The sequence below is a fragment of the Talaromyces marneffei genome, chromosome 6 (assembly GCF_009556855.1).
Source record: "Talaromyces marneffei chromosome 6, complete sequence".
In the NCBI taxonomy this organism is placed as follows: domain Eukaryota; kingdom Fungi; phylum Ascomycota; class Eurotiomycetes; order Eurotiales; family Trichocomaceae; genus Talaromyces; species Talaromyces marneffei.
This window is the reverse complement of record NC_072353.1, coordinates 305,551-321,200: the sequence shown is the minus strand read 5'-3', so window position 1 is coordinate 321,200 and position 15,650 is coordinate 305,551. Positions and strand designations below refer to the sequence as shown.

At 48.7% G+C, this 15,650-nt stretch overlaps 9 protein-coding genes across 9 annotated transcripts; 5 read left to right on the top strand and 4 right to left on the bottom strand.

Annotated features, from left to right (window-relative positions):
• Nucleotides 1–36: 36 nt before the first annotated feature.
• Nucleotides 37–2,413, top strand: EYB26_007628 (uncharacterized protein; the record flags this gene model as incomplete). Its single annotated transcript, XM_054266893.1, has 3 exons — nucleotides 37–303; nucleotides 366–1,818; nucleotides 1,875–2,413. 3 exons carry the CDS (start codon nucleotides 37–39, stop codon nucleotides 2,411–2,413), a joined length of 2,259 nt encoding a protein of 752 aa, XP_054122868.1.
• Nucleotides 2,414–2,712: 299 nt separating this feature from the next.
• Nucleotides 2,713–3,971, bottom strand: EYB26_007627 (uncharacterized protein; the record flags this gene model as incomplete). The annotated part of the gene is made up of 3 exons (XM_054266892.1): nucleotides 2,713–3,069; nucleotides 3,157–3,647; nucleotides 3,710–3,971. 3 exons carry the CDS (start codon nucleotides 3,969–3,971, stop codon nucleotides 2,713–2,715), a joined length of 1,110 nt encoding a protein of 369 aa, XP_054122867.1.
• Nucleotides 3,972–4,517: 546 nt separating this feature from the next.
• On the bottom strand, nucleotides 4,518–6,302 carry EYB26_007626 (uncharacterized protein; the record flags this gene model as incomplete). Its single annotated transcript, XM_054266891.1, has 1 exon — nucleotides 4,518–6,302. The coding sequence occupies one exon, from the start codon at nucleotides 6,300–6,302 to the stop codon at nucleotides 4,518–4,520; it is 1,785 nt and encodes a 594-aa protein (XP_054122866.1).
• A 1,536-nt stretch (nucleotides 6,303–7,838) lies between these two features.
• Nucleotides 7,839–8,141, top strand: EYB26_007625 (uncharacterized protein; the record flags this gene model as incomplete). The annotated part of the gene is made up of 1 exon (XM_054266890.1): nucleotides 7,839–8,141. One exon carries the CDS (start codon nucleotides 7,839–7,841, stop codon nucleotides 8,139–8,141), a length of 303 nt encoding a protein of 100 aa, XP_054122865.1.
• Nucleotides 8,142–9,327: 1,186 nt separating this feature from the next.
• Nucleotides 9,328–10,145, top strand: EYB26_007624 (uncharacterized protein; the record flags this gene model as incomplete). Its single annotated transcript, XM_054266889.1, has 4 exons — nucleotides 9,328–9,385; nucleotides 9,460–9,479; nucleotides 9,562–9,649; nucleotides 9,733–10,145. The coding sequence occupies 4 exons, from the start codon at nucleotides 9,328–9,330 to the stop codon at nucleotides 10,143–10,145; spliced, it is 579 nt and encodes a 192-aa protein (XP_054122864.1).
• Nucleotides 10,146–10,252: 107 nt separating this feature from the next.
• Nucleotides 10,253–11,741, bottom strand: EYB26_007623 (uncharacterized protein; the record flags this gene model as incomplete). The annotated part of the gene is made up of 2 exons (XM_054266888.1): nucleotides 10,253–11,006; nucleotides 11,059–11,741. 2 exons carry the CDS (start codon nucleotides 11,739–11,741, stop codon nucleotides 10,253–10,255), a joined length of 1,437 nt encoding a protein of 478 aa, XP_054122863.1.
• Nucleotides 11,742–12,140: 399 nt separating this feature from the next.
• EYB26_007622 (uncharacterized protein) lies at nucleotides 12,141–12,616 on the bottom strand (the record flags this gene model as incomplete). Its single annotated transcript, XM_054266887.1, has 3 exons — nucleotides 12,141–12,281; nucleotides 12,340–12,485; nucleotides 12,553–12,616. 3 exons carry the CDS (start codon nucleotides 12,614–12,616, stop codon nucleotides 12,141–12,143), a joined length of 351 nt encoding a protein of 116 aa, XP_054122862.1.
• Nucleotides 12,617–13,337: 721 nt separating this feature from the next.
• Nucleotides 13,338–14,347, top strand: EYB26_007621 (uncharacterized protein; the record flags this gene model as incomplete). Its single annotated transcript, XM_054266886.1, has 2 exons — nucleotides 13,338–13,448; nucleotides 13,493–14,347. 2 exons carry the CDS (start codon nucleotides 13,338–13,340, stop codon nucleotides 14,345–14,347), a joined length of 966 nt encoding a protein of 321 aa, XP_054122861.1.
• A 310-nt stretch (nucleotides 14,348–14,657) lies between these two features.
• Nucleotides 14,658–15,352, top strand: EYB26_007620 (uncharacterized protein; the record flags this gene model as incomplete). Its single annotated transcript, XM_054266885.1, has 5 exons — nucleotides 14,658–14,736; nucleotides 14,806–14,939; nucleotides 15,016–15,101; nucleotides 15,162–15,243; nucleotides 15,314–15,352. 5 exons carry the CDS (start codon nucleotides 14,658–14,660, stop codon nucleotides 15,350–15,352), a joined length of 420 nt encoding a protein of 139 aa, XP_054122860.1.
• Nucleotides 15,353–15,650: the final 298 nt, after the last annotated feature.

Sequence of the window (15,650 nt, the reverse complement as noted above, 5' to 3'; positions counted from 1 at the left end):
ACAGGGTTCACCACAACCACAACCACGACAGACGACATGGAAACCCTCAACCCCTCCGACCTCGTGGCCCGCCTCGCCAGCGACGAAGATGCCGTCCGCAAAATGGCCGCCTTCAAACTCCAGGGCAGCATCGGCGACCCCTCGTTCGCCGACATCTTCATCGCGGAAGGCGGGCTGAGTAAACTGAGGTATTTGATTTTGACGACGACGGGGAATACGTTGGCATACAGCCTTACGAGCTTTGCACGGTTGTTGGAGGTTGATAAAGGCTGGGAGTTTGTGGATGAGGAGGTTGTTGAGAGGGTATTATTTCCCCTTCTATATCTGTTATTGAAGGAGGATAAGGGGAGTGCTAAGAATTGTAGATAGTTCATTTGATCGTGACGCATCCGCTCGTCAATATCCTCCGTGGAGCAATGGCCATGCTCGTCTCGATTGTGTCGCATCCTCACATTCCTCGATCCGAGTCCGAACAATCACCACCCGAAGAAAAAGAGGTTTATGGCTTCCGAGCCCTCAAACCCGCCATTGACAAACATCCACAATTTCTCGAGATGCTAGTCAGCAGATTATCATCCGCCGATCATGCGCTATGCGCTAATGCATTACAGCTGATCAATTCATTAATGCGCGACTCCATCACCAACGACGAAGAGTCGGAGTGGCCGAAATTCATCAAAAGATTACAGGATTTAGGGGTCATTCGGGCAGTATATATCCTGATGCAAGGGAGTGCGTTGCAGGATCATGCGCATCCTTTAATTGAGTTTCAGTCTTTGACGAAATTGTTGTTGAGGAAGTGGAAGAATGTGCCTGTGGATTTGGAAAAGCCGGATCATAGACGCGCGCTGAAGGGGATTCATTTGGCCAGCAACCCAGCAAAGAAGGAATCAGGTGGTAGTAGTGCTGGTGGTTCGTCCGAGAATAGTGCTACTGCGGGTGAGAACGATATCAAGAAATCACGCAAACATAACCCGGAGAAATGGCGACGACTTGGGTTTCAGAGTGAAAGCCCCGCTGCGGAGTTTCATGAAATGGGATTTTTGGGCATGATGGACTTGACGGACTACGTACGGAAACACCAAGATGATTTTCAGAAAATGTTGTTGGAACAATCTGCGAAACCGGCTGAACAGCGATGTCCTATTGCCAGGGCGTCGTTGGCGGTTACATCTGTGCTATATGAGCATTTCGAGGTGGAAAAGTCAGCCACGGATGATGCAAAGAGTTATCTAGTGCTGGAGTCACGGTCGAATTTCGACAAGGTCTTTAAGCCGTTATTACTGCATTGGTCACGTATCCATGTTGCGTCTTTGCAGGCTTTCTTTCGTCTGTGGAAAGCGACCAGTGCCGAAGTTGCCGATTTCGACAAGATTGTGGAATTAGTGCGCATCCTGGTAGAATCTGTTGTCGGCGGCGCACCACGCACAAAGGATGTGCAGGACGTTGAAGAGGAGCTAGATGACTTTGAATATCAGCGCCTACGTGAATTGCAAATGGAATTGCTTGAACTGACATACGAAGATGCCTGGGGCCAGCATTTGAGACAAGTCCGGGATGAATTGCAGCATGAAGCATTACAATTCGTAAAAGAGCAGAGAATCCGATGTCTTTTACAGGGAGCTTGGTTTCCGAATGAGCCTGTCTCGTCGCCGAGGCCAGAGGACTCAAGCCCTATCAAAACCGCGGACTCGAAGAATAAGCAGTCACAAGGGTACAAATACGTGCAATTGTCGCATAATAGGAGATATTTGCATTTTAGTGATTTTGACGCCATCAAAGAGACGGCGCCTGCATTGGATAGTCTGTCTAACAAGAGTGAGTCCCTCCTTTTCCCCCCTTTGGTATAATAAGGCAGGCAACTAATGAATTAGTCGACCTATCTATCGTCTCTTCGGTTGTTTCAAACGTCTCAGCTTCATCAGATGACTCTTCCGGATCAACCATCAAGACAACTCCTGGCAACGGCAACTCTTCATCTCTCCACCCTCCACCGGGCACATCCTCATCCTCAGCGACAACGACATCATCCACCAAAATTACTATCCATGGCTACGCACCCACAATCGCCTCATCATCTGGCCCCAAATCACTGGCAACCACCAACAAAGAATCCGGCCACACAAGGACCGGCAGCAAAACAACACAACGCGAAATCCCGCTCTTGACACTCCGTCCGCAAAATCACAGTATCGCCTCGGAATGGTTAGACGGGTTGCTCATGCTCCTGAACCAACAACCCATCACATCTGAGACAAACAAACTTGTGAATCTGATCAGCAATTATGGCCTCAAAATCAGATTGTTGAACGTGAGGTTCGATGATGCGGCATTTGTGGGAGAGACACCCAAGATCCCGAGTAGGGAGGGACTAGATGAGGATTATTATTATGATGTCTTTGGGGGTGTTTAACCGTTTGCTTAATCTAGCGTTTTGTTTATATGTTGGTTGGACAGTGATACCTCGTCTATTTGTGTAGAAATATAGGGAAAGTAATTGTATATAATCCGAATCCTCTATTCTCGTGATGTTTGTTATTCCATTCATGAATCGTATGAGATGCAGTCAGTGGCTGACTTGAATAGTTAGGTCTACCAAGTACAGACTGATTACAACATTGAAAAAGTTGATAACTAGTTAACTAGTTATTTGGCTGCTGAATAAAAAAAATTCAGCTCTTCTACTCTTCTATTCTAATAATATATAGTTAGTTACACGCTACCTAGGTAGTTCAACTTTTGAATCTCCGCAACAACCGCCTCTGTAACTTCCTTGGTAGTCGCCTTCCCACCCAAATCCCTCGTCAAAACGCCCTGCTCGCACACATTCTCGACGCAATCAAGGAGTTTGGCAGCAGCGTCCTTTTCACCCAACCAATTGAGCATTTCCACTGCCGTCCAAAAGGTACCCACGGGGTTGGCGATTCCCATGCCGGTAATATCAAATGCGGAGCCGTGGATGGGCTCGAACATGCTTGGGTTTTGGCGGGTAGGGTCCAAATTCGACGTGGGAGCAATACCAATGGAACCTGCCAGAGCAGCTGCGAGGTCGGAGAGGATATCGGCGTGCTGTGTACAGCATAGTAGATATATACATTAGTTGGTTTTCATAGCTAACGGAGTACGTACTCTCGGAGTAAAGATGTAAGATCATACCAGGTTCGTAGCCACAATGGTATCCAAAGTCTCCGGCTTGAGAACCATGCGCGCAGTCATCGCATCGACCAGCATCTTGTCAACCGTCACATCCGGGAAATCCTGCGACACAGCCTTCGCAACCTCGTCCCAGAGCACCATCCCATTGCGCTGGGCATTACTCTTGGTCACCACGGTCAACAACTTGCGCGGTCTCTGCTGCGCAGTCTCAAAGGCGAAATGCATAATGCGCTCAATGCCATGGCGGGAGAAGATGGCTGTCTCGGTGCCAATCTCCCAGGGACGACCCTGATGCGAACGACCACCTTGACCGGCGTACTCGCCTTCGCTATTTTCGCGGATGATGACCCAGTTCAGGTCTCCCGTAGCGCAGTTGCGGAGAGGGGACTGCGTGCCACGGAGGACCTTGGTAGGTCGCACGTTTGCGTATTGTTGGAGAGGCTGGCAGATGGCTAGTCGTAGGCCCCAGAGGGAGATGTGGTCGGGGACATCTATCCATCTAATGAGCTTCTCCCATTTCTTTTCAACGATCTAGGAACAGGCGAAGGCTTACCAGGTGCACCCACAGCACCAAACAGGATCGCATCGTGCTTCTTCAATTGCTCCAAGTCGCCATCTGGGATGTATTTGCCGGTCCTTTTGTACGTCTCCGAGCTCCAGTCGTAATGCGTAAAGTCCAGCGTGAATGTCTTGAGTGTATTGGCTAGAGCCTGGAGGGCTGTAATGCCTGCAGCGATGACTTCTGGGCCGATTCCATCCGCGGGGATGGAAGCGATGCTGTAGCTGGGGACACTGGAGCTTTGGGCGGGAGACATGTTGACTAGTTTTTAGGGCTATGTAGTTAGGTTAAAGAGTTGAGCACTAAGTTATTGGATACGGTGGGTTTATATAATCGACCAAGCCCTGGTCCGATGAGGAATTTATCTCGTTTGTGGAATGTTATATGCCTGCTGCGTACAATTTGAATTTAGGTACTTTGCGCTAGGGATTCTTTAGTACTCTCCCACCAGATGAGCGGGCACATAAGGGACATATCCGGGAGGGAGAGGAAGATAATTGAGATGGTTGCTTGTGGCTAGTAGTACTCTCTGATTGACTGAATTACTTGCTTTTTATTCCATAACTAGTCACTAACTTGGCTATGCATCAACTCCTGTAACTGATTAAGTATGTCCAACCAACCACCTAGAACTGTAGGCGTATATCGATAGTACGTAGAGATCATAAGTTCATAAATCAGACAGGAAAAAACGCTGCACTTGATCCGGCCTGACGTTAAAAAAAACAAAAAAAAAAAAAAAAAAAAAAAAAAAAAAGATAAATACAAGAATCGAATCAAAGATGCCGTTGGAATAGATAAATTACTTCCTCCAGCCAACGTTCCATATAACATGCGCAATGTCCCGGGCTGTATTTACGGTGTCGACTATTCGGCCAAACATGCCTGTGTACGACGCTTCTTCGCCCTCTTCGTATGGCATGAACATCCCAGATGGCGTGAGATGAAGGTTTCCGGTATTGCCGTCGTTATCGCCATCATTAAATTCTAGTTCCTGGCGATCTTCAGGATTGACGAACCATGGTCGGTTGTTAGAGTCATATGTATGTCGCCGTGATCTTTTAGTATTGAAGTTAAAGTATGATTCTTGCTCATCTTCTTCGTCGTCAAGGAGAAAGTTCGCTTCCGGTCTCGGTGGCCGGAGAGTCTCTATCGACGGCGTGGGAGACAGTTTGGTCCGTGAATCATCCTGACTCGAACTCCACGGTAATTCTGGCGTGTCCGATCGACACTTTAACGTCGTCGGGGGTAACGGCGCAATTGTCTTGCTTTCGCCGTTCGTACTGCTCCTCGGCGTAGGTCGCGATGATACGGGTGTGGATGATGTTGTCGTTCCTACCGGAGATGTTCGAGAACTAACCTGCTTCATCATGACAATTCCTTCATCGGACTCTGTGTCGTCGTCATTGTCATCGTTGTAGTTGTTGTAGTATCTGTGGTGGTGGTGGTCGTCTTCGTCTCCATACTCATGGTACTCATTGTCGAATTCTTCTCCGAGGAAAAATAACGACGGATCAACATCGTGCTCTTCGTAGTCCTTGGCCTCGACTGCGATGCACTGTACCACTTCGTTGTTAAAGTGGATATGCCGTTTTTCACTCGGCGAGACTAGACCTGATGATACTAACTCTAACGGCGTGCAATATGTTGATGAAGATGTGCATGGATAATCGAGTATGCGGGCGAAGGGAACGCCCGTATCAGATGTAGTCCGTTCAAATGCTGGTTTGCCTCGCGAGTAATTTCCAGCTTTTTGTGCTTGTAGTATAGCACCGGCATGTTTCAATAGCGTGTGTTGCGATAATGAACGTTGCAAGATAGCTTCAGAAGCCGTTTTCTTCTTCAGGATTGATTTCCGGTCCAAGAACGAATTCGATGATGATAACCCACTCGGTGGGGGAGGCTTTTGCCTTTCCTTGAAGTCTGTTTGCAAAGGACCGTATAGCCACGTCACGTCGCAGTCCTTTAACCAGTTCAGCGTCTCCGGCGATACCGTCCGCAGGCCATACTTGGATTTGGCCCACGTCCGCCATGAGGCATTCTCTAATCTGACTCCATTGCTATACCGATCCCTTCGAGTCACGACATAGCGCCACGATGTCCAAATATCTTCTTCCCTCCAGTCGTGCGACAGATAGTCAACATGCCTTTCGGGCTCAGACTCTATGGATGCATCGTCACTCGAGGTTCGCAACAAGGGATCTGGTATGGTGTTAGCCGGGGCTGCTGTCTGTGTGGTTGTTGGTGTAGATAGCCCGCCATCTTCTTGTTCTTCTTGTTCTTCTTCTTGGTCTTCTTGTTTGTCGGCGGCATATTCCGTCTCAAACGCTGGTAATGCTAACTCATCGCCGCCGCATTCAGACGTTACCTCCGACGACAAACTGCTCAGCGTGGGCGTGTAGACCGGCGAGACTAACGCGGGGCGGAAGTTGAGTTTGGATGTAGCGGTCGACGAGAACTCTGCGTCTTCAAAGTAATCAGACATGGGCTTGTTGTACAGGTCTTCGGTTTCTTCGATGAAGCGCGGTTGTAGCGAGGGAAGGCAGATTAGGTCATCCCTATCAGTGGTGGCAAGCAGAGTGCTCATGGTTGTGCCGGGTTCGACGGTCTCTTCACCTCGGCATTGTTTTTGGTTGGACGTGCGTAGCGTAGATATTGGACAGGTGTTTGATTGAGATGATGTGGATGTCAGCGAGAGAGCAGGAAAGTTGAGCTGAGTAGTGGTGGTAGTGGTGGTAGTGGTGTAAGCGACGAGGAAGCGAGTGATAGCGAGTGAAAATGTCAATGTAGAGTAAGGTAAGTTAGTTCTAGGAGTACGCAGTAAATAGGTCGGTCTCCCGCAGGGATAGACAGAGAGGCGTGCAGGTCGAAAAAAGCCGGGCGGCGTGCCCAGACCGCCACCGCACGGCGCTCGTTGTACTCCAGAGTAGGTCTAGCCTGCGTGGCCTACCAGAGAGAGTCTGCACAGTTAGCAGCAGCTTTGGTAGCCCGTGCTGCCTGGGAAGGGGTAACCCGTAATTACCGTAATCGGTGTATGGATTAGCCAGACGCAGTTAGAGGGGGAGCCGCTGATTGGCTGCGAGCGCGCCGACCGTACGGGCCTGGACATTCTTGTCGTAGCACATTACGACGAATATTACGCTCAGTCCGACCGGACTCGCTCTCTCTCTCTCTCTCTCTTCCTGTGTCTTCGCACTACAGCGTAACAGTCACTCTTGCACAGTCGTCGTGCGAACAACCATAAAACACGCAAACACTGCAGAGTGACATGCCGTGTTGATGGATGTAACACACATACACCCTCACTATAGCCGTCGCTGATGAAAACGGACACTCTCTCTCGCCAGCCAGACCGCCGGCGACCCGCTGCAATTCCTGGAATCGGCTCGACGGAGTCTGGGCTCTGGAGTTCGCTGCTCCGGGCTGCTTCTGATAAGTTATGTTTTGATAAATAGCTCGATTACTCCTACGGTACAGGCATCCTGAGATTCAGTCACTGTCAATATCCATGTAATGTGCTCTGTCTCTGTCGTCGAGATTTAGTAGAGACGACGACTCTAGACTCTCGAAATATGCTTGTGTGCTCAATTCGGGCTGCTTATTGGGTGCAAATTAACATCAGTTCCCTGTTTTCTTTGTGTTTCTCTCGCGACACCCTCGCTGACTCGCATCATACGAGCCATGACTGTCTCATTGGCCAACTCGCGCTATCATTTCCTCATCCATGAGTCTATCTCTATCCATGGATGCGTATGCTTCATGCATTGCACGATGGGCTCAGCCCAGCAATGCGCCCCGGGGGGGGGGGCATCCCCGTTCTAGATCATTTTAGCGTATGCATACATACACTTACTCCGTAACTTACTGGCAGCATCTCATGTACGTACTGTGTGTATCGTCGACGGAATGTCTGCCTTACACCAGCGGTCGCATTTGCATACGATTAGTATCAAGATACGTACATACTTGCGATAGCTATCAAGCTTCAACCAGGGATACGCCCATTTCCCAGCATTAATGGATGTGTGAGAGTTGTCGCAAGTATATAGTTACCGTTACGCATGTTTAAATTGACCGGCTTAAGATCACCGCTATGAAACAGATTTCCTCGCTACCCGCCGAAATGCGACAACCCTCTCTCTTCAACACCTGGGCATCCGAGCCATGGCGTACAGCATATACCCTCGTCAAGTCTATTAATCCCTGTCTCCCGCCTTCCGACGACCGTCCAGCCCTCATCTGTTATCCTGGTGTCTCTGTGTCAGTCACTCGATTCACCAGCCGAGACGCCTTGCTCGGCTTAATTTATCAGCCAATCACCTTACCAGCTTTGGGCCCTGGATGTGCCACGATGTCTGTGCTTGAGCCGCCCCTCATTCTGTGCGGATTGCTAGTGATTCGGAAGAATTACAAGACAGCCGATTGACTGGATCATTGCTTACTTGATGCGGAAATTATAGTTAACTTAGTTGACTGGCCAGCCAGTTACGTACAGGAAACCATGTACGTACATCTGTCGGCCTCCGATGTGCGCTGATAGCTACGTAGCTACAGATGGTTTAAAAAGTTGCCAGGTCTATCAATCCGGAGCTACAGACTCAATGCGAATGTCTGCACACGCACAGATAACGCCGTTGTCAAGTAGACATAAATGAGGAGAAGGGCATTCGCCACAAACACAGAATGTCTGCCAAGCCGCACGGACATGCAACGAAGCACCGTATCTAGGACTTGTACAAGGGACTCAGGCAAACAGATACTGCATCCATGATCGTCCAGGCCCATTATACTTGGCGACTGTCATGCTGACGATAGATGATGATACAGCGTTATGACAAGCTGGTCAATCCAATTGCAGTGGCGTATATCGTCACAACGCTACCCCTGGCGCGTCATTTGCCATTGTTCTCGCCACTCGTTGACTGACATTGACATTGACATTGACACATAGATACGAATGAGTCAATCAATGATGGCTAAAATACAGCAACGATCGACATTGAACAAGCTAGGTTCAATTGACAATGGGCAACTGTTGTTCTGTCCTACTAGATTCTAAGTCGGGCGAAGTCCACCATCTTTTACATAACAGTATACCCTCTAACTATAGGACAATCAATGTATTTTCTTGATCTTCGTGCGTTTATGGTAATCACGTCATCCTCTATAGATTAGGGTATGGATTGGAAGACAGAATTCCTGTCATCGATCGCACCATCGATCAATGCTGTACCCCCCCATGTATAGTGCCTGGTATATCGGTGTAGCTATGTGCTCATATGAACCACTCAAACCTCAGAATGACAAAGCCTAGTCCACGAGAACTGAAGCAAACAATCTTCTCAACTAAAGTCTTCTTCTGAAGTAGCTGCTACACGAAGAAATGAAGTTCTTGTAAGGGCATACACAGTAAAATGTAGAAACCTCTCAGCCAATCACGTCTCCCCCACCCCGCCAACGAACGCCGGCCAAGCAATCAATCATATCGATATCGATAGCTTCATTAGTTAGTTAGCTCCTCCTACCTTACCTAACCATCATATACCCAATCACCAACCACACATATACCAACCACATACCATATATACCAGACTATACCAGGAAGAAAAGAAATGGCTGAAGTCGACCAACCCCTAGAACTTCACGCACGACACATCGTTTACTGTGGCGGTATGTCCATCAGTCCGAAATTCAACATCCCCCGCAATGACAATGCATACTGACTTTTTTTTCTTCTGGGAAAGTATGCACTCTTCCACCAGAGGTATAGACATTCCCCTCCCCCCCTGAGCTCTCATCATAATCATGATTGACAATTAGGTGCTAATGACCGTGGTGTGGGACAGTACTGCGAATTCGGCGGCACATCCAAAAAATGCGAAGAATGGCTCCAAAAAACTCATCCAGACCTACATGAGCAACTATACTCTGAAGGTCCGCCCATCTGAACCCCCTCCCCCAATTCCAATCCCCCACCAAAAATAAGCCATCTATCCAGATACTGACTCAGTAAATAGAAGCATTAAACGCAAACCTCTCCACACTTTCAATCACAGCCCGCGAAAAAGCAGCCAAAGACGCCGCCAAAAAAGAAGCCAAAGCCCTACAAGCCGAAACCCGCGACGCAGAACGCCTCGCCTCCTCCAAGATAATCATCAAGCGCGTCGAGCGCAACAAGCGGAAATTCGTCACCGTCGTTATCGGCCTCGAACAGTTCGGATTGGACCTGAAAAAAGTGGCCAAGGAGCTAGGCAAGAAGTTTGCGACGGGGTCGAGTGTGACCAAGTCCGCGGCCGGCGCGGAGGAGATTACGGTTCAGGGCGATGTTAGTGACGATCTGTTTGAGTGGTTGGTTGATATACACGGGGATAAGGTGCCGGAGGATAATGTGGAGTTGGTCGAGGATAAGAAGAAGAAGGCTGCCACTTAGGGACCTGAGCTTGCGTGGCGTTGTGATTGTGGTATAAGTTAATAACTACATGCTATGCTATTCTATGCGATGCTATGCTATGCTATGCTTGAAATGGGTATCTGAAATCAGAGTTCGTCGAATAGGTGGAGTGGATCTGCTGGGTTGTTGTTGCCGTTGCGGTTTCTGTTGCTTTGGTGAGCATGAGTATCTGTTTCTGTAATCGGGGATTCATGATGGTCGATCGTCTCCTCACTGTCCGTTGTACTTTTCATGAGCAGCGGCGACTTCAGGAACGTCTTCAAATCCACGTCGACATCCAAGCTGTCCGTATGTGTATCAGGCATAGAATGCAACTGCGACAACATTTCAATCCTCGAGTTCAAATCCTGAACCGATAGCGGTGTCCCCGTGCTTGTGGTCGGGGTAGACCTCAAAACATACGCAACGATAACCACCAACGCCAAACTCACCACAAACGCCCCCAACACTCTCAACCTCTGAGTAACCCTCGCCTGCCACTCTCCCTCCCTCATTTCCCACCCTTCAATCTCCTTTCGGACTTTATCAAGTCTTTCCCCCAAATTCTCCATTTTCTGTTTTCCAGCCTTCATGCGTTGTTCCAGCTCATCGATCCTCTGACGCTGGGGGTCAAACTTTGCAAATTCTGAGAGTTTTTTATGTACATCCGACTCGAGAGTGGAAGTGTCGTGCTGGAATGTCTCGTGCAGCGTTCCGCTAGAGTCGACCAGTTCCTGGAACGTGTGGATTGTTGAGTACAGAGTCGATATGCGTTCGAGGAGGTTGTAGTATGTATAATCTAATCGGCGGGTGATGTCTGTTGCGAGTGTGCCTATACTCGCCAGTTTTGACCGTAGCATTCTTGCATCAAGTTAGCCTCTAGTCACTTTCTCCAAAAACTTGGGATACATACTCTTCTCCCTTCTCACGCTCCTGTCTCGCCAAACTCAAATCCTCCGCCGTCTTGATCTCCTTGCCAACCATAGTCGTCAAACTTAGCCTCTGACTCGCAGCCTCACTATCCCCTTCCTCCGTAACCACGAGGCTAGTCCCTCGACTCCCGCTATTCCTCTGCGCACTCGAAGACCGTGACGGATCTTCTTTCGTGGCTGTCGGCTTCAGAAAGCTAAGTTCTGGCAGCCCTTCTCTGTAGCTGCCACCGCCGCCGAAATATGGATGGCCATGGCTTTGGGTATGGCGATGAAATGAGCGGCTGGGTAGGAGATTTCTTGCTCCGCCGGCGGAAGCAATCTGATTCACGGCTCGGGGGAGGCGGTGGTCTCGCGATTTCGAGTATCGGTGTGATTTTTGATTTTCGCTTTTCCTGCTGCTATTACTATTGTCGTTGCTGTTATTGTTATTGGCAGTCTTTTCGTTCGAGGACGCAGGCTCGAGATCCGATGTATCGACAAACAACCTCCGGGGCCACGGTTGTCGTTCCTCGGGTGCGCCGTTGCGTGTTTGACTTTGATTTTGGCTTTGAGACTGATTATGGTTTGATGGGCGCGTTACTTCGGAGCGGTGACGGTGGTGGATGTTGACGGGGAAAGTTCTCGAGGTCGAGAGACGACCCGATGGTTTGTCGCCTTTGTCCATGGCTGTTGTCGTATGCACTATTCGAGCGTCATGTGGTATAAAAAATGGTGGCCATATAGGGAGAATATTGTCTTTTCCTTCCTCGAGCTGTCTATTAACACTAGGTAGAAGGCGCGTTGGTGAACCGCCATGGGCGCCGAGACAGAACAAATGAGGTTGGAGATGAAGACGTCACGGCCAACCTCGGCTGCGGACGCTACCGTAACGTAACCAGACTACGCATGTTTTTAGGCATGATTCCAACTACATTTAAAAAGATTCAACACCACATAATCAAATCAAATAGAATAAAAAAGATATATTCAGGGAATCATATTCGACAGAGGGAAAAAAAAACTCCAAACTCCTCCTGTAGTGCTTTTCTCATCCAGACGGCCAACATGCAATATCGATCCTTGATCAAGAATTCAACAATTTATTTCTCTTCTCCTTGCGCTTTCTTCGTTCAACTCGCTTCTTGTGCATTTTCTCGGCCATCTTCTCGTATCGCTCCTTTTCTGCCTTGGCGGCTCTTCGGTCTTTGATTGCTTGGATGTGTCTCTGCATTGAGAGAATAAATTAGCGTGGTCCAACATTTCATTCAAGGCGAAAAATGTACCTGTCGCTCGGCTTCCTTTTCGTCCTTCATTTCTTTCTCGCGCTCCTTCATGGCTGCCATGTTATTTCGGTCTTGGAGTCGCTTCTCGTATGACTTGAGGCCGGCGGTGGGCCGGAAGGGTTTTTTGGGGGTGCGCCAATTCTTGCCTGTTCTCATTTAGTCAGTCATTAGCTTCTCAGCAGATCGTCGATATACAAAGGGGGAAAGAAGCACCATTCTTGCGCATCCCTACTTCGGTCTTGCCGCTACCGGGCACTGGGACTGCCACTTCCGACATGGTGGATTGTGTTGTCTTGTGTTGACTCCGATGAGTGTTAGCCAAATAGAGCCGAATGAAAAGTTCTACCAAAGTTATCTTAGCGCGATCAGATAAGCGGATCTCGGAGAAACCATTCGTCCCACCCCGCTAGCGCCACTTCGGGCGGTGAGTGCCTGTACCACGCCCAATCATCTCCCTCCGTCCGATCGATCTGGAAAAGTCGATCCCCTCTCTTTCTCTCTTCTTTTCGTTCAACTCCCACAACTCATCCCCCGGCCAGCCCCATACAGCTCCATTCTCTTGCGTGGGCTGAGGCCAAGTCTGCACCTGTTGAGCGTTTTCGCGTTTCCCTCGTGAAAATCCCATCCACACCCTGCATGTGATGCGACCCTGCTCGTTGCACGCCTTTTGACACCATCGGCGAGTAATGTGCGAAGTCGGAACTCTCCACTCTGATTATTTCATACACATTGCTTACTACTGACCGATACTTTATATCCTACTTTCGTTCGGCTACAATCGTTCGTCCATTATTCTCCGCTGTTCCTGTTACCTCTTCGAGCTTGGCTCTTTATATTGGACTCGTGCCTGATCCACCCGATTCGCGGCCACCTCCTCTTATTATTTATTCCCTCATACATATTTTCGCACACATATTTAATGCCATGTTCTGCCCATAGTGTTTGTTTACCATTTATACCCGGCGGACTAGCTCCTACATTGCGCTCACCACACACACATGGCGACTATCGACCATGCTGCATACAGCGATGAAATGCCAGTAGAAATCGCTTCCCCTCTACCGCAAGGCTCTGGCCAGACAGCTCTCAAAGACGTCACCTTTGGATCGGTATGTTGTACTATCTTCTTGCCAAGTGAAAGCTAACTGTTTAGATTGCTGGTATAGCCGGTAAATGCATCGAATACCCATTCGATACGATCAAAGTCCGCCTCCAGTCGCAACCTCACGGGGTCCCGCTCCGCTACACAGGACCACTCGACTGTTTCCGCCAGTCCATACATTCCGATGGCTTTCGCAGTCTGTACCGAGGCATCAGTGCCCCTCTTGCCGGTGCCGCCGTCGAAAACAGCAGTCTATTCTTTAGCTATCGAATAGCGAAGAATTTGCTGCAGTCGACTGTTTACGCGTCGGACCCTCTCCCATACAGTGGTTTATTGCTCAGTGGTGCTTTGTCTGGTGCTTTTACGTCGGTTCTATTGACGCCTATTGAACTGGTCAAGTGTAAAATGCAGGTCCCTAGCACCACTACCTCCGTCAAACCAGGTCCGTTGAAGATTATAGCAACCGTATTCCGACATCATGGAATGTTTGGTCTGTGGCGGGGACAAATGGGTACATTGATACGAGAGACGGGAGGCTCAGCAGCTTGGTTTGGCAGTTATGAAGCTGTGTCTGCTGTTTTTCGAAGGTCGTCCCCTCCAACCTCTGAGTCGTCAGAGTCAACCCCTCTGGCAGTATGGCAGCAAATGCTCGCCGGCGCTACTGCCGGCGTCAGCTATAACTTTATATTCTATCCCGCCGACACTATTAAGTCTCGCATGCAGACCGAAGAAATTTCAGTTTTGTCGTCCGCAAACCGATCATTCTGGACAGTTGGCAAATCGGTCTGGCAACATGAAGGGTTAAAAGGGCTGTATCGTGGTTGTGGTATTACCGTTGCACGATCTGCCCCCAGTTCAGCGTTTATTTTTTCTATATACGAAGGATTGTCCCATTATTTTGGGTAGTTGCATATATTTTCATGGATTATGACTTGGGTGCGTTGCATTGGCGTTTACATTTTATTTCAATACATAATAGAATAGATCTGAATCTTGCATTGGATATGATATATGGATTCAAAATGAAGTGATTCTTACAGTAGTACCTACTATTTGTACCCTGATACCTACAACCTGCGTATGCACTCTCTTATCACCAGCCGATAGGCATGCTGATAACCCCCCACTTCTATCACCACCACCAATCTCGCTTTTCGTCTTGAATCTTCAACATTCAACAGTCCTTACATAACTACTCCAAACGAAAGAGAATAAAATGTCAGCCCACGCCCTGACCGAAGCAGAACTCCAAACAATCTCCCAAAAGGCCATCGACGCCAAGGCCAAAGCTTACTGTATACCCCCCCCCCCCCCCCCCCCCAAATCCATCCACAAAACATTACAGTCTAACGATAAGGATGGAGGCCCCTACTCCAAATTCCGCGTAGGCGCATGCCTCATAACTGCGACCGGCGAGTACATCTTCGGCGCAAATATTGAGAATGCCTCGTACCCTGTAGGCGTGTGCGCGGAGAGAGTCGCGTTTGGGAATGCGCTTGTACGTCCCCCCCCCCTTTACTTATCTACGAGAAATAGGAAATGTTAACTTGATGATGGCGATGGCGGGGGGGTAGATGCAAGGCCACAAATCCTTCAAGGCAATCGCCGTTGCGACAGACATAAAACCTGGCGCGAGTCCGTGTGGAATGTGTCGGCAGTTGTATGTCTCTTTATCTTTATCGCATTGGGATACTTGTGCTGATGTATCTACTACCTGTAGTATGAGGGAATTCACAACCCCGACTTTCCCCATATACATGTACGACAAAGATGGAGAGTACAAGGTTGCGACTATTGGGGAGGTATGTCTTCCCTATCTCGTGGGCATGTATTGAATATTGATTTGTTGTGAATACTGACTCGATACGGCAGCTTTTGCCGGATTCGTTTGGACCGGATGATTTGGCTTAACTTTTTTTTTTGGTTACCCCGACTAGAATGATCATTTATGGAATATGATCAGAAAATGTGAGGATTGGTGTCGTATCTCATTATCTCCTCCATATATGTTGATAATTATTGTTCTGCCTAGTTGTTGGTGTCGGGATGTACGTCCAGCAGACTAATGGTGATTGATGTACTCGGATTCTCGTCTACTGTAGGCATTATGCAATTTTAAATCCTACGGAGTATCCCAAGACTAATTTCATGGATCAGAGTACAGCCTCATACATATGTAAGAAAGATAAGGGACCCATATCTCAGAGGT